General features: G+C 40.1%; 1 protein-coding gene across 1 annotated transcript in view; it reads right to left on the minus strand.

The window, feature by feature from the left end:
* Positions 1-15,981, minus strand: part of LOC129330393 (chitotriosidase-1-like) — a 59,859-nt gene that overhangs the window by 23,917 nt on the left and 19,961 nt on the right. Inside the window, exon 11 of the mRNA XM_054980422.1 lies at positions 15,596-15,822. Within this exon, the coding sequence (XP_054836397.1) occupies positions 15,596-15,822 (227 nt within the window). The remainder of the gene's footprint in view (positions 1-15,595; positions 15,823-15,981) is intronic.

The raw sequence follows: 15,981 nt of genomic DNA on the forward strand, positions 1-15,981 counted from the left end.
TTTTGGGGGGGGGAGCCTGGGGAGGGAAGAATGTGGAGAGGGGAGGGGCCTCAGCAGGGTATAATACCAGAGTCCATCTTCCAAGGCAGCCATTTTCTCCAGGGGAGTTGATCTCTGTCACCTGAAGATCCAAAATAACATAACGTTCAATTTAATAACATTCGATTTATATACCACCCTTCAGGACAACTTAATGCCCACTCAGAGCGGTTTACAAAGTATGTTATTATTATTCCCACAACAAAACACCCTGTGAGGTGGGTGGGGCTGAGAGACCTCCTAGAAGCTGTGACTGACCCAAGGTCACCCAGTTGGCTTCAAATGGAGGAGTGAGGAATCAAACCCAGTTCTCCAGATTAGAGTCCCGCACTCTTAACCGCTACAGGGATGGAGTGGGCTGCAACTTGCTCTCAGATATATCCCAACAGGCTGCTAACTTGAATCCTGTTTCGTGCAATCTTTTTCAAGGCAATGATTTTCTGGTCCAAATCATAAGTCTGCTGTGTTCTCCAATATTACTTCCTCTTTATCAGAAAGTGCAAAGGTCTAAACAGATACAGTATTTTGTATGATCTTTTAGATCACTGTGGAGCCATTACATTTATCCTGGTAGAAGTTTTCCATTTGTTCTTGGGCAGAAACAAAATCTGAAAATAGAAAGATCACAAAGTAGGCAACCATAAAAGAAAAATAAGAATGAAAAGGAAACTTTCAAAGCAGAGTCGTATAGCACAACACTTTTCTTAGGCCTACTGAGGATTTCCTATTATTTCTAAAATGCTACTTCTTGTAATGACCTGAAGGGCTCAACACTCACTCTGCTTCTTCCCATGTTCTCCTTCCCCATCATATTTTCCCATTAAGGAAAAATCCCAGCTAACAGAACCTGCCTTCTGAAAGGCAACGGTTGTAGCCATTTTGTCTGCTGAGCCTTAATTGAATTAAGTTCTTACTTGCTTCTCCAACTTTGTCAGAGAAATCTTAATAGTTAAGTTTTTTCCTTCCCTTTTGATCAAGTCTTGCTTTGAACCTGTTATATTACTTGAACTTCCACCTTCAATTTTTGGCAATCTCATGCCTGGCCCTTTGATCAGATTCCACTTTATCCTATGTCATGTTCTACTCAATCTTTGCAAGGACTTTTTAAAAACATGACATCAAGTTGCAAACAACTCGCAGTGACCCCTTCCGTGGGACATTCCAGGCATGAGATGAACAGAGGTGGTTTGTCATTGCCTTCCTCTACGTAGCAACTCCAGTCTTCTTTGTTGGTCCCTCCTACAAGTAATAACTGTGGCCTGCTTAGCTCCCATGCCCTAATGGGCCGATCAGGCTGCTCCTCAGAAATTTAAAACTCACTGATATTCTGACTCCTCTGAACTCTGGCGTAGAACCATTGACTGCCATCTTTGGAATTGGCATTTGATCTAGGGCTAACTTAATTCTTATGCAGAGATAGGGTTGCCATCACAAAACTGGGAAATTCTTGGAGATTTGGCAGTGGATCCTGAGGAAAGCACATCTGACTGGAAGTGCTTGAAATAGTTACAACTTTGTAAATATGATTTATGAATGAACTTTATTGTACATGCATTGCGTGGATGTAATATATGTGTGGTGATTCTTTATGCTTGTGTAACTTAGGATATTCATTGCTGCACTGCCACGCTCTTGAAAAATATCTTCTTGAAACAGGACTAGAGCTAGCAAGCCCGTAGAGCATTTATTGCATTATGGACAGCATTCTTGGACTTGGTAAGCTGCTTCCAGGAGGCTCCCTGGGGACGTATCTGTTGGTCTTTTGGATTACTCCATGGAATGGTTCCACCTGAAACCTAAGAGACTGCATAAACATTGAGACATAAAGGTACTTAATTGCACAGACTTACCTGGTTAGTTGGAGCCACCTGTAAATATTGCAAGCAAGGATAAAATGGAGGAGGGGAGAACCATGTATGCTCCGCAGAGGAAGAGCAGGGTAAAAGTCTAAAAGATACCAAAATAGATACAAAACTGGCCAGTCTTCAAACCCCTTTAATAATGAATTATTTTATGGACACTGATATGGTTCTTATCACATAGAAGAGGGTAAACATAGCTAAACTTAGGGCAATTTTTTTTTAAAAAAATTCTGTTAGTGATTGGCATTGTGAAAGAGAATTAAATGTTCTATTCTGTTATAATTAGGTAACAGCTATGAAGCCAGAACTGAGTATGTGGGATGAATAAGCTGAACGGCTGCCTAAGGTCTCCCCTCCCCCCACCTTCAGCCTCCTGATTGCCTCCCCTTTGGTTGCTACTGGGCCGTGCTTGGGGAGAGCTGATGCAGAGAGATGTCCCCCGATGAGGGCTCCAAAGACATAACTATAATCTCTACGCAAGAAGGTGGAATTACCTGAGCCATTTTTAGCAGAGTTGTGCTCCACAGTTGCTTTGTTTTCTTTCTACATATTGTCACACTCATTCCTGTTTGTTACATTCTTTTTCATTCCCATTAGTTTCAAAGGCAAGTACTCCTACTTTTTCTCCCATCTCACTTAGTGTACTGCTAGTGATGGCAACTGCCAAGGCACTTCTTCCTGGGCCAGGCTTGGACAGTGGTAGCAGCCAGCCAGACAGGAGAGAGTACTCTTCTTCTCTGCTTTTCTGGGTGCCTCAGAGGCTCCCCCCCCCCCCCAGCAGCACCCAAGGTTCCACAACTTAGTGCACCCTGGGAAACATAGCCCTCAGGGTGCCTGACAGTTTAATGATTTCCAAGTGCACACTACATATCAGAGAGAGACGGGAGAGGAGAGAGATTCTCTGCCTGCCCATCAGGTGGCTTGCTGGCTAGCTTGCTGCTTGCTGGCACTGCAAGAAAGCACACAGCCTGGTGCTGCTGTGGTGCCAAGAGAAGCAGCTGCCCACTGCACAGTACATGGGAGGGAGGGAGGGAGAGGAGGAAGAGGGGAGTCTCTCCTGCTCCCACTGAACTCCTTGAGCTCACTGCCAAGCTCCAGGGAAACTAATGGCATTTGCCATTTTTGCCAGTCGTTTTTGCTCTCCAGATGAATGAAGAGAAATTAAGAGGAAAAGTTTGGTTTAAATATCTGAACTATGTTGTGCAAAAATGATTTTATAGCTATTTTACTTTTGCTACTTATACATTAGTAAAAAGTGCTTTTCTTAACAGTTATTGAACTCAAATATACCAGTTAACAGTGCTGCCCTAAGCAGAGTTAAACCCCTCAAAATCTATTGAAGTCAATGGGTTTTTAGAAGGTGTAACTTTGGGGATACAGCACAGCGCCTAATTGCAAAAGAATAATGAACGCTATTTAACAATGACTCCAATTAATGTAAAAATCACATGGTTGTATTTAGGATTATTGTTTATAGTAGATGGAAGAGACAGAGGCAGGAGCAGAGCATTTTTCTAGCTAGAGTTTGGAATGTTCTAGTATCAGTTGGACTTTGCAAGTTGCTCTCTGGGGATCTGCTATCTTGTTGGAGAACTTTATTGTTTTCAATATAATCCGAATATATATTTGTGAATAAAACAAACATTACAGTAATATGAGTCTCCAACACTCTTTCATCCATAGGAAACTCAGAGCCAAGCTACAAGTGACGAATGACACTTGCCTGGCAAGTGAACAGACTCACGTGTATTCCTCCCTGTTCACTTGCCATTCACTTGCACTCCACTTGATCAAATGAATGGCAAGTGAACAGGGAGGAATACACGTGAGTCTGTTCACTTGCCAGGCAAGTGTCATTCGTCACTTGTAGCTTGGCTCTCAGTTCTGTAGTGTAGCTTTTGGAACTGCTCACCACTTGGAAGTGGGAACACTTAATACCACATTGTTTTGTTGTCCCAGTTCAACTGAAAACACTTGGGAGCATATGCTATTGTTTGTTGCAATCCTGCAAGAAATGGAATGGTGCAACCCTAAAGCATTATAGGTTCCTAGCTTTTGAAAGAGGTGTCTAAGTCCTACAGTATGACTGGATAATTATAATCAAATTCTTTTTTTTTTTTTGAAAAAATTTTTATTGGGTTAGAATATTATTATTTTTACATTACATTCAATTTTCCCCAAATTTTTTATTTCTAACCCCCTCCCTTCCCCCCCCCCCTTTATTGACTTCCAACAGCTTTCCCACCCTTTGTCCCTTTTTCTCTAACTTCTATTAAAATCCTCTGTCTAAAACAGATATACATTCTCCATTATATTAAGCAGTACATCTTTAACTACTTTTCTTGTTTTACACCCAAACTGTACGTCTTTGAATAAACAATTTATCCCATTTTCCAGTTTTGAATATTTCTATATATCATAAACCTATATATCATAAACCATAAAAATTTTCCGCATTTAAATCAAACAATTTGACTTGTTCTCTATATATTACTCATTCTATCTTTTTATGGTAATTCTATATAGCTCATCACATAGTCAATCAATTTGACTCTTCTGTACATTCAGTTTGGTGCATATAAATCTTATCAAAGAAAGAAAATATTGTTAGTTACTCAATCCTCATATTTAAACCTTATCATTAATTATTCTCTATCAATATTCTATCAGTTAACCTATACATATCTATATATATGTCAATCTATTAATCTAACTGCTTATAAATTCACATTTCTCTTCCTCCCCCGGTAAAGTCACCCCTCTCTTTTATACTTTTATTATACTTCAGTAGTTCTCAAACTGCCACAGTTTTCCTCCCACCTCCCATTTCTTCTCCAGATATTGTTTCAGCTTCTCCCAGTCTGTGTTAAACTGCCCTGAGTCCAGATCTCTCAGTTTTCTTGTCATCTTGTCCATTTCAGCCATATACAGCAATTTGTAGATCCAATCTTCAATAGTTGGCACTTCTTGTACTTTCCATTTCTGCGCATACAAAAGTCTAGCTGCTGCAGTCATATAAAATATCAACGTCCTATGATGGGCTGGGATTCCCTCCATTCCCAAGTTTAGCAGCAGGAGTTCTGGGTTCTTATTTATTTGAAACTGTAAAATTTCACTCATTTCTCTTATTATTTCCCCCCAGTACTGCCTAGCTACCTCACACGACCACCACATGTGATAGAGGGAGCCCTCATGTTTCTTACATTTCCAGCATTTATTAGAAGTATTCAAGTTCCCTAGCGCAATCTTCTTTGGTGTCATGTACCAACGATAAATCATTTTGTAAATGTTCTCTTTAATATTAGTACATGTCGTTATCTTCATTGTAGTTTTCCACAAGTATTCCCATGCCTCCATTGTTATTTCTTTATTGAAATTTATAGCCCATTTCACCATCTGTGTTTTAACTATCTCATCCTCAGTATACCATTTCAACAGTACTTGGTATACCTTGGATATTCTTTTCTTGTCTTGTCTTCTTTAAGAAGGGTCTGCTCTAGTTCCGAGTTCTCTGTTCGTATGCCCCCCTTTGCAGAGTCCGAATTGTATAAGTCTCTAATCTGTCTATACTGGAACCAATCATAGTTAGGTGATAGTTCTTCTTGCGTCTTTATTCTAAGTTTAGATACTTCAGTTTTAGTTATTTCTTTGTACGTTAAACATTGTTGTTCATTATCAACATCTCTCGGATCTATCACCTCATATGGAACCACCCACAAGGGGGTTCCTTCTTGTAGGTAAATTCTATACTTCTTCCAGATTGTATATAAACTTCTCCTTACAAAATGATGCAGGAACATCGAGTTGACCTTTACTTTGTCATGCCATAGGTATGCGTGCCATCCAAAAAATTTTTTATATCCCTCTAGGGCTAATAGTTTCTTATTCTTTAATGTCATCCACTCTTTTAACCAAACTAGGCAGATTGCATCATGATAAAGTCTCAGGTTGGGCAGTTGCATTCCGCCTCTTTCCTTTGCATCTTGTAGAACTTTTACTTTCACTCGAGGCTTCTTGCCTGCCCAAACAAAATCTGATAGTTTCCTCTGCCATTTTTCAAATTGTTTAGAGTCTCTGATGATTGGTATTGTCTGTAGCAAAAACATTACTCTTGGTAACACATTCATCTTAACTGCTGCAATCCTGCCCAACCATGACAAGTTCAATCCATTCCATTTGATCAAATCTCTCTCTATCTGAGTCCATAATTTTTCATAATTATTCTTGAACAAATCTATATTTTTTGCAGTCAGCTCAACTCCCAAATATTTCACCTTACTTGTTACTTCACAATCCGTTGTTTCCATTAACAATTGTTGTTTCTGCTTTGTCATGTTTTTGCATAATATCTTTGACTTCTTTTTGTTAATGAAGAAACCTGCCAAATCTCCAAACTCCTTGATCTTATCTATCACCTTTGGCATGTTCTCCAGTGGGTCTTCTACAATTAACATTATGTCATCCACAAATGCTCTGACCTTATATGAATAGTCCTTTATTTTTATTCCTCGAATTTCCTCATCTTGTCTTATTTGTATCATCAGAATCTCCAGTACTAAAATGAACAACAATGGAGATAACGGGCAACCTTGTCTTGTTCCTTTACTAATCGTCAATTTCTTGGTCAATTCATCATTCACTACAATTGCTGCAGTCTGGTCTCTATAAATTTCCTTAATTGCTCTGATGAATCTTTCTCCCAATTGTAGCTTTTCCATAGTGGCAAACATAAAGTCCCAGTTTAAATTGTCAAACGCTTTTTCAGCGTCTACAAAGAAGAAACCAACCTCTTTGTCACAACGCTTGTCATAATATTCAATAGCATTGATCACTGTCCTTAAATTGTCTCTTATTTGTCTGTCTGGCAAAAAGCCTGCTTGTTCCTCCTCTATGACTTCCGAGAGCCAGCCCTTCAATCTCTCCGCCAATATCTTCGCAAAAATTTTATAGTCATTGTTAAGTAGTGATATAGGTCTGTAATTTTTCACGTTAGTCAGGTCTTGGCCCTCTTTTGGGATCAATGATATATTCGCTTCACTCCAAGTATCTGGAATCCTTTGATCCCTAAAAACTCCATTCATCACCTCTTTTAGGAATGGTGCCAGTTCATTGGCCATTGTCTTATAAAATTTAGCCGTAAGTCCATCTGGCCCTGGCGCCTTTCCTAGATTTGCGGATTGTATTGCCTTGCTTATTTCCTCATCAGTTACTTCACTGTTCAATTTATTTCTCCAAGCTTCCGAGATTTCTGGAAATTTGATTTTCTCCAAATATGATGCTATTGATTCTTTGTTCACTTCTTTTTTATTATACAGCTTAGCATAGAATTTATAAAAGGCTCTACTAATGGTAGTCTGCTCCAAGTACGTTTTATTTTCTTCACAGATTTTATTTATTATTTTCTTTTCCCTTTTCTTCTTCAATTGCCATGCCAAATATTTCCCAGGTTTATTAGCACCCTCAAACGCTTTTTGATTCAGTCTTTTAAGGTTCCACTCCAATTCTTTATTACTCATTGCTGTTAGCTGTTCTTGAAGAATTTTAATTTCCTGGTATACTTTTTTTTCCCCTGGTCTCTTTTTTAACTGTGTTTCTTTGGCTTTTATTTTCTCCTCAATCTCTTGTCTTTTCTCCTCCTTCTTTTTTCTTGCTCTGCCATTTAAGTCCATTAGTATGCCCCTTACAACCGCCTTGTACGCATCCCAAACTTTATTGGTTGGTACTTCTTTATTCACGTTGTATTGTATAAAAAACTTTGTCTCTCTTCTCAATATTTCCATATTCTCTCTTTCCTGTAACAAGTCCTCATTTATTCTCCAGGCTTTCCTTTTTCTCCTTTTTCCAAATTTCCACATAATTGGGTTGTGATCTGAGCCTACCATCGGCATTATTTCTACCTCCTTAGTCCATAACGCTAAGTCTTTTGAGGCCCAGATCATATCGATTCTTGATAATGTAAAATGCCTTGCAGAATAAAAAGTGAACTGTCTACTTTTAGGATATTCTCTCCTCCATACATCTTCGAGAGTCTCTTGTTGAATCAACTCAAAAAAGAGCTTTGGCAATAGTCCTCTTTTCTTTTGTGCTGTTGTAGTCTTTTTGTCTAGTTCCAAGTCTGTCACTCCATTGAAGTCTCCAGCAAGAATTATCTGGTCATATGCAAGATCGTCTAAATGCTTCCTTAAATCCTCAAAGAAGCTTTCCTTTGCACCGTTAGGTGCATAAAGTCCGACTACCAACACTCTCTTTAAATTCCAAATACATTCCACTGCTACAAATCTAGCTTCCACATCTCTCATAACAAATTTTGGCTGTAGCTCCTCTTTTATGTACAACACCACTCCTCTTTTTTTCTTGTTGGAGGCCGCTACATATTCTTTGCCCAATTTTCCAGATTTTAAATATTTTACATCCTGCTTTCTGATATGGGTCTCTTGCAAACAAACAATGTCACATTTTTGTTTTAGTAGCCAGTGAAAAGTATTTTTCCTCTTATTCGGTGAGTTTAGTCCATTTACATTCCAAGATAATACTTTACACTCCATACTCATGATCTTGTTGGTAAGTCTTTTTCATTGTCCTTAATAAATCGCTCCATCTCTCGCTCAGATCTGATGCGTTTTTTGGCCCCTCCAAACTCAAAGGACACTCCTTCCGGTAGCTCCCATCTGTACCTGATATTCATGTCCTTCAAAATCTGAATTAGCACTTTGTATTTTTTCCGGTCCAATAACACTGATCTGGGCAGTTCCTTCATTATAATGATCGTCTTGCCATCAATCTCCAATGGATCTTGAAACTGTTTTGTCACAATCCTCTCTTTCATGTTTCTAGTTGTAAACTGCACAATCACATCCCTTGGTAATTTCCTCTGGGTTGCAATTCTCGAGTTCACACGGTACGCCACATCTAGGATAGCCACAACTTCCTCCTCCTCCTTCCCCAGGTATTCAGCCAACACCTCAGTCATCTGTTCTTGCGCTGACTTCCCTTCCACTTCTGGCAGACCACGAAAACGAAGCTGCTTCTCCATGTGTTTAGTTTCTGCAACTGACATCCTCCCCTTCACCAATCTCATCTCTGTTTGTTGCGTGTCTATTAAATTCTCCATCGCGTCTTCTACTGTTTTAACTCTCTGCTGCGTTCCTTGTAATTCACTACGAATCGTTTCCATACCTTTTTTCACTTCTGACAGCTCCGACTTTACTGTCTGTGTAACCTCTTTAACCTCTTTAATAAGCTCCAATTTCGTATCCTTAAGTTCTTTAATCATATCTACAAGTTTTTTGTCCAGATTTTTATCCAGATTTTCTATTGCCGATTGCCACTCTTTTTTCGACATCGTGGGGCTTGCTTTAGCTCGCTCCCACGAATCTGCTCTCTTCCTTAACTCCGTGGCGTGAAATTAAACGTTTTTCTTTTTTCAAATGTCCCAATCTTTGCCAAAATTAAATTTTAAAGTGTCCAAAATGTCGGGCGTCTTTTCTCTATGGTTTCTCTATGTTATTGTAATCCAAAATGGCCTACTTCCTCTTCCGCTGAAGCCGCGACCCTTCCCCTTTCAAAAATGGCGATTCCCTACTTCCTGTCCTTCGGCAAGGGCCGCTTCTCTCCAGCCACTCTATTGTTGTTACGCACTTCCTGTCTCCCGTCTTCCCACAGCAGGTCTCGCGATGGTGTCTTTTTCCCACAGCTCCAAAACCACAGGTATTCAAAACAATAGTCCGATTTCTTTAATAACTTCTTTAAACTTAGTCTCTTTTAAAATACAACTCCTGCCGAGTCTTCACCTCCTTTTCACTAGTCTGTTGCAGTTTAAAAATCTACTTTCTTTCCTCTCTGTTTTTGTCAATCTGTCCCGTATCAAAAGATAGCGATCTTTACCTTCTCTTCACTTTTCTCGGGTTGTAATCGCTGTTTCGATCTTAAATTCTCCTCTCAGCTTCCTTTCCCAATCGAAGCTTGGGTATGTAGGTCTTATGCCAGCCGAATTGGCCCCAAAACTGCCGCAGAGATTATAGCCGACCCGTCGCAAGGTGGGACCTCAAAGATCGGGGGGAGACTCGTTGGGTAGAGCCCCCCCTCGTCCGAGATTTAGCTCACCCTAGGGTCTTGAGCGTTCTTTGCCTGCTCCCCGCCTGAGAGCAGTCGGCCGCGGGCTATTTTCACCCCTCCGGCCGGTTAAAACGGCAGTCCGGTCAGCTCCGCGAATGGAGCTGCGTTAGACCTCCATGAATCCCAAACCGGAAGTCCAATTATAATCAAATTCATTAGCCCAATTCCATCTGACAGTTCTTCATCCATCGAGAGCAATCCTAAACAGGTCTACTTTGAATCCTACTGAAGTCTATTCAATGTGGCTTCCAGGCTCTTTGGGGGTGCTGTTTTTGCACTTAACAGTACCAAAATTACACAGAACACAGTCCTCCCTCTAAACCATTGATCCGCTGAGCCTTTCCTCATTTACACAGATATGCAACAATGGACCCTGAAGAAGAAGAGTGTCAGCAGGAGTATACTATGGTGGGAAACTGACTGTCAAAAGGGTAGCAGGGTGGCAGTGTTATTAAAAATAATCCTGGTTTTTTCCTTTTTCTATAGTGCCTATAAATTATTACTTTTGCATCCTGTTGTGGCCTGTTGGTACCACGTTTCCTTGTGCTGTGCAGTTTTGTTCCCACAATGAGGGGGTGTTCTTGCATTAATTGCTGCCAATCTCCATTGCCCAAGTGCAGGCAGGCAGGCAGGCAGGCAAGCAGGGCAGGCAGGCAACATGATTGTCTGAATCCTCCCACCCCCAAATAATCAGACCTTTGTTTTTTCCATAAGTTTCCTTTTTGGCGTGGGCAGGCAGGATTGTTTTTGAAAAGGCAGAGAAGGTGAATTGCTCACAGGATGGGGGGAGGGAATCCTAAACAGGTCTACTCAGATGTATGTCCCATGTTATTCTGTAGTGCTTGCTCCCAGGGAAGTATCTTTAGAATTTGCACACCCTTACTGTTTATGGCTCACTATATTTGCATATGAAAGAAACTTGTGTACAGCAGTATACCAGAGAAGCCCTAAAGAAAATCATATTGTATCAAACACTGTGTTACCATCTCACAATGGTGCCAGGCACATTAAGGATAGTATCAAAGAGCCACCCCACATAAGCATAGTTTGGGCATAAGGACATCATACTACTGAAATGTCAGTACATATTTTATGGGTAAAATACTTTGTTGTTTTGGTATGGATGTGACAGCCTCAAAAACATCCCTGACAGGAATCACCCTTTGAGTTTGACAGGGTATTACAATAAACATGGTCATGACTAGAAAGCAGAAGTAATAGAAAGTTCAAGAAATGAGCAAAGGATTCTTCTCTTCTCCTTGTTTAAAACAAACACTTTATATCAGATTTTTAAACCTTCTTTCTCAAAGACCTACTCCTAAAATTGAAAAAGAAGAACAATTTACTTCTTGGGAAACATGAGGTAATGCATCTAATTACCTTATTTTAGCTCATTAGGGTTGCCAGCCTCCAGGTGGTGGCTAGAGATCTCCCGGAATGACAACTGATCTCCAGGCCATAGAGATCAGTTCTCTTGGAGAAAATGGAAGCTTCAGGTGGTGAACTCTATGGCATTTCGTCCTTCTGCCATAATACTGGAACTTGGGGGCACCCAATGAAGTTGCTAGAAAGCAGGTTCAGGAGAGACAAAAGGAAATACTTTTGCTCAATGAGTAATTAAACTGTGGAACTCATTGCCAGTGGATGTTGTGATGGCCCGAAGCATAGAGGGCTTTAAAAGGAGTTAGATGAATTCATGGTGGAGAGGTCCATCAATGAGTACTAGCCATGATGACTACAGGAAATGTTGAGAGGCACCAAACCTCTGAATAAAAGTGCTAGGAGGCAGTAACAGGGGAGGGCCTTGGCCTCTATGCTGTGTTTATTTGGCCCTCCAGTAGGGTTGCCTGCTCCAGGTTGGGAAATTCCAGGACATTTTGAGAGTGGAGCCTGGAGAGGGGAGGGTTTGGGGAGGGGAGGGAGCTCAGCAGGGTATAATGCCATTAAGTACACCCTTCAAAGCAGCCATTCCCTCCAGGGCAACTGACCTCTGTGGCCTGGAGATCCATTGTAATTCCAGGACATCTCCAGCCACCACCTCGAGGTTGGAAACCATACCTTCCATCCAGATGGTTGGCCACTGCATGATCCTGTATGAACCACTGTGTGAAATGCTGTATTTCAAATGCATGAACCAGTCCATGGATTAGATGGACCAGCAGGCTCTACTTAGGTTCTTATGCAGTATTTTATGGTGTAGGAAAGAGGTGAATTAGTGAAGTACAGACAAGTTTTTGTGCCAAAGATGATAAAGAACATAGAATAAGGCTAAGTGTACACATGCAGCAGAGTAACATGGTAGAATGCTGGGGGCTATACCTCCTCAAACTACATGTGAGTCATACCATTTTGGAATATTCCTCCAAATAAAAGCTTCCTGTGAATAAAAGAACATCAGAGAGATGGGTGTGTGTGTGTTTACTATTTCAGTCTCTTTGCCAGTTTGTTCCTCCTGGTTCTTGCTTGTAATTCAGCTCTTAATCTGCTGCCCATGGCACTGGCCTTGAAACTGGTGAGCTCATAACTTGTCCCCACCTGTCACATGACTCTGATGTCACATGCATGCAATTTTGTGGGCCTCATGCTCAGAGAGTCTTTGGGTATGGAAAGGTTGAAGACTACTGTTAAGGGAGACCATGGAGCTGTATGGTAATATTTAAAATCAAATTGAATATGCACTGATAAATGCCCCCTCAGTGTTCAGGGCTGTACCATTTAATAAAAATCCAAATTTAGATAGAAAGTTACTTTCTTCCATTTTCTGAATTCCTGTTTACATATATATGCATGCATACATCTGTTTGTCAGAAAGATACAACTCGTGCTCATTTTACAATTGTAATTGTGGAACAGTACCTAGATAAACGTGGAGTCACAATTTCAGCTGTACATGTGTTAAATGTAACATGAGAATTACTCTATGAACATAAAAAGAAAAATCAAGTGTACGCTGTACTCAGATTATTCATGCATTCATTGTAACTTGTAAAGAAGGCTTGAGTTTTTCCTCATCGAGGGACAGAGTCTGCAATCCTATGTACTCTTGGGAATAGCCCTATTTCCAAAAAAATATGCATAAGATTGCAGCCTGTTTTCATAGGACTGGAATTGTGCCTTTCCCAAGAGGGCATGCCAGTTTGCTGATCAGAAACCTTTAGATTTGCACATTTCTCTGTTCACAAGCCCATGAAGACCTCAGCTGCTAAAACTATTGTTCTCTAACCTTTCATTCTCACCAAAGAACAGTGCTTACTGTAACTTACTGGCTTTTTTAAACAATGGAATCTTGGCAAGTTCTTCTGATCAATGCTCAAATACTAGAACAAAACATAAATGCCTGATCCTCACTTGGTCAGTGATATCCCTACTGGGGTGCTTAATTGGCAGAGGGACGCAAAACTTCCAGTGGATACTTTAGTCTTTCATGTAAAAACTCATCTTGATTGCAGAGAAATAAAGGCACTAGCTTTTGGCTAAACTGGAACTATTGAGACCTGCCTATTCAAGCATCAGCGGTGGCCAAGGATGGGCCTGTGGGTGTCTGCATTTGCATAAAGGATTGCATGGTTTGTAAGAAGAGCTGAAAATGGAAGTGATTCAAAACATCCACACCAATCCTCAATCTCCTTTCAAAAATATTCAAAATCTGTTTTAAAGTACATATTTATTTCATCAATTTCCCTTCTGGCTGGATTGCTTGCTTTTGTGCCTTTAATAGCTTCCTGACATGCAGAAATCCAATAGGTGTAGCTTCCACACTACTCTCTTCATGCTAAGAAAAGTTGCTTGGCATGCAACTGTCAAAGGCACAGATCTTCTAGAAGATGATAGCCTCCTCTGAGGAATGTATTTGTGCCTGGGTTCCTTTGAATTCAAAATAGTTCAAATTATTTTAGATTAGGACCTTTAGCTTTTCATGGTGCTCTCTGCTGGAATGCATATTAACATGCTTTTTTAAAAAAAAATGCTTTGTGCAGCCATTGGAGTGGCTATCTAGAAACTGTATGATGAGCTATATTGGAATATTACAATTGTGAAAGTGAGGAGCTGCGGCTTAGTACGCTGGGCTGAGTTAAAGGGTTTGCAGATGACATGGGGAGCCCTGGTTATCCCAGCATAGCTCCAATTAACATCCATACAGGACAGGATTTTTGAGGATTCTGAGAAGTGTGGCTTCTACCATATTGCTGTAGTGTAGTGACACTTGCAGCAACAACAACCACCTACCCCCCATGCATGTATTAAAGAGTTAAAGAACTAGCATTGTATAGTGGTTAGAGTATCGGACTCGACTCTAGGAGACCCCAGTTCTTAATCCCACTTTTGCCGTGAAACTTGCTGGATGACCATTTCCTCACAGGGTAGTAGTGAGGGTTAAATGGAGGAGAAGAGTAGGGTTTCTAAATCCAACCGCCTGGATAAAAAGTATTTTACCACTTTAACAGAGGCTTAATGTGTGGAAATGTGCATTTTAAGCCTTTTGTGGCACAGAGCTCAATAGCTGCCACTTTGTAAATAATATCCCATTAAGCCTCTGTTAACAGGGCAGAGCATTTTTTTTTCTCCAGATTGTTAGGAAACCTAGAGGACAGACCCTGAGCTCCTTGGAGGAAGGGCAGGATAAAGATGTACTAAAACAAATAAAGAATTTGCCCTGCATGCATTCTAGCTGCCCCTGTACAGCAGCTGTGACCTTCAGTAACAATTCAGGCAGAACAAAAGAGTAGAACTGGGTGTTTGATCAGTAGAACAAAATTTTAAAAAGAGAAGTGTGGAGGCATGTGACAAGCTGGCATGGGTCCACTGAGTTGAGTCAAACAGAATGTGTTGATCACAGCCTTGGAGCTTAGATGTTATCTGATATGAAATATGAAATATTTGGGGGAAATTGGGGTGTTTCTTCAGGTGGAAACTGATGTTTTGACAAAGCAGGAATGATGTACAATTGATGGATAAGATAAATACATAAGTCTTTATTTCTGGGTGTTTTTGCCTTTTAATATGTATAGAAAGAAGAGGGCCGTTTGCAAAACGATATGGTATGCAAAAGTTACACAAATGGCCAGAACACTGCTGAATTATTCAGATCAAAGGAATAACCACCTCATAAAGCATGGTAGGAAAAAAAGCACAGAGCAGCATCTGTTGATAGAGATAGTATGCATTTAATAATTATACAATATGTCAAATAAGTTTTCAGCTTATCAGAGCTAAGAAATGTAAGTTACTATAAGCTAAGTTACATCAGGTATCAATTTCTTGTATCATAATTTGATTTTTAAATGTCTACTTAACTAACATGCAGTTTTGAAAGATAGTTTTAGCATTAAAGTGAGCTTACAAAACTTGTGGTTTATCTTGGAAACAAAAAAAGAAGAACTATTTTGATTTTAATTAGCATGTAGTTCTGAATAGTTTTAGCAAAAAGAAATAGGAAGCAAAAACTAGAGAATGAACACTTACAGTATAAGGAGAGGGATGCAAAATACAAATGTTCTGATTAAAGCATTAATTGGCTGTGATTATAAAGGAATGTAGCCACTGCTGAATTTATACTTTTTGGAAGTCTTTCATTAAGGCCAATCACAACATTTGCATTTATCATTGAATATTAGGTTTGCTCCACAAGGCTGGATGAAGGCATTGCCGTGCGCACAGTGGTAATATGTCATAGGATCCTGCAAGTTAGCATAGGTTCCATCTGCTTTGTCACGACAAAATGTGTTTGCTGTAGGTGGAACAGGTTGTGACTGATCAGGTCTTAGAGGTTCATCTTGGGTAGGAGGTATGGGATTCGCTGGCCCATCTGCAAAAAGAATAATATGAATCATTTGGGAATAATTCAGGCTATGATGTCAAAACTCATACCCACCTTGAAAATTGTTTCTGTTGAGAAGTGCAGTATAAAATACATTAAAAACTGGAAATGCGTAGGGCTGATTTTCACAATTGTCTCCAGTATGGC

Source organism: Eublepharis macularius, chromosome 5 (assembly GCF_028583425.1).
Source record: "Eublepharis macularius isolate TG4126 chromosome 5, MPM_Emac_v1.0, whole genome shotgun sequence".
Lineage (NCBI taxonomy): Eukaryota > Metazoa > Chordata > Lepidosauria > Squamata > Eublepharidae > Eublepharis > Eublepharis macularius.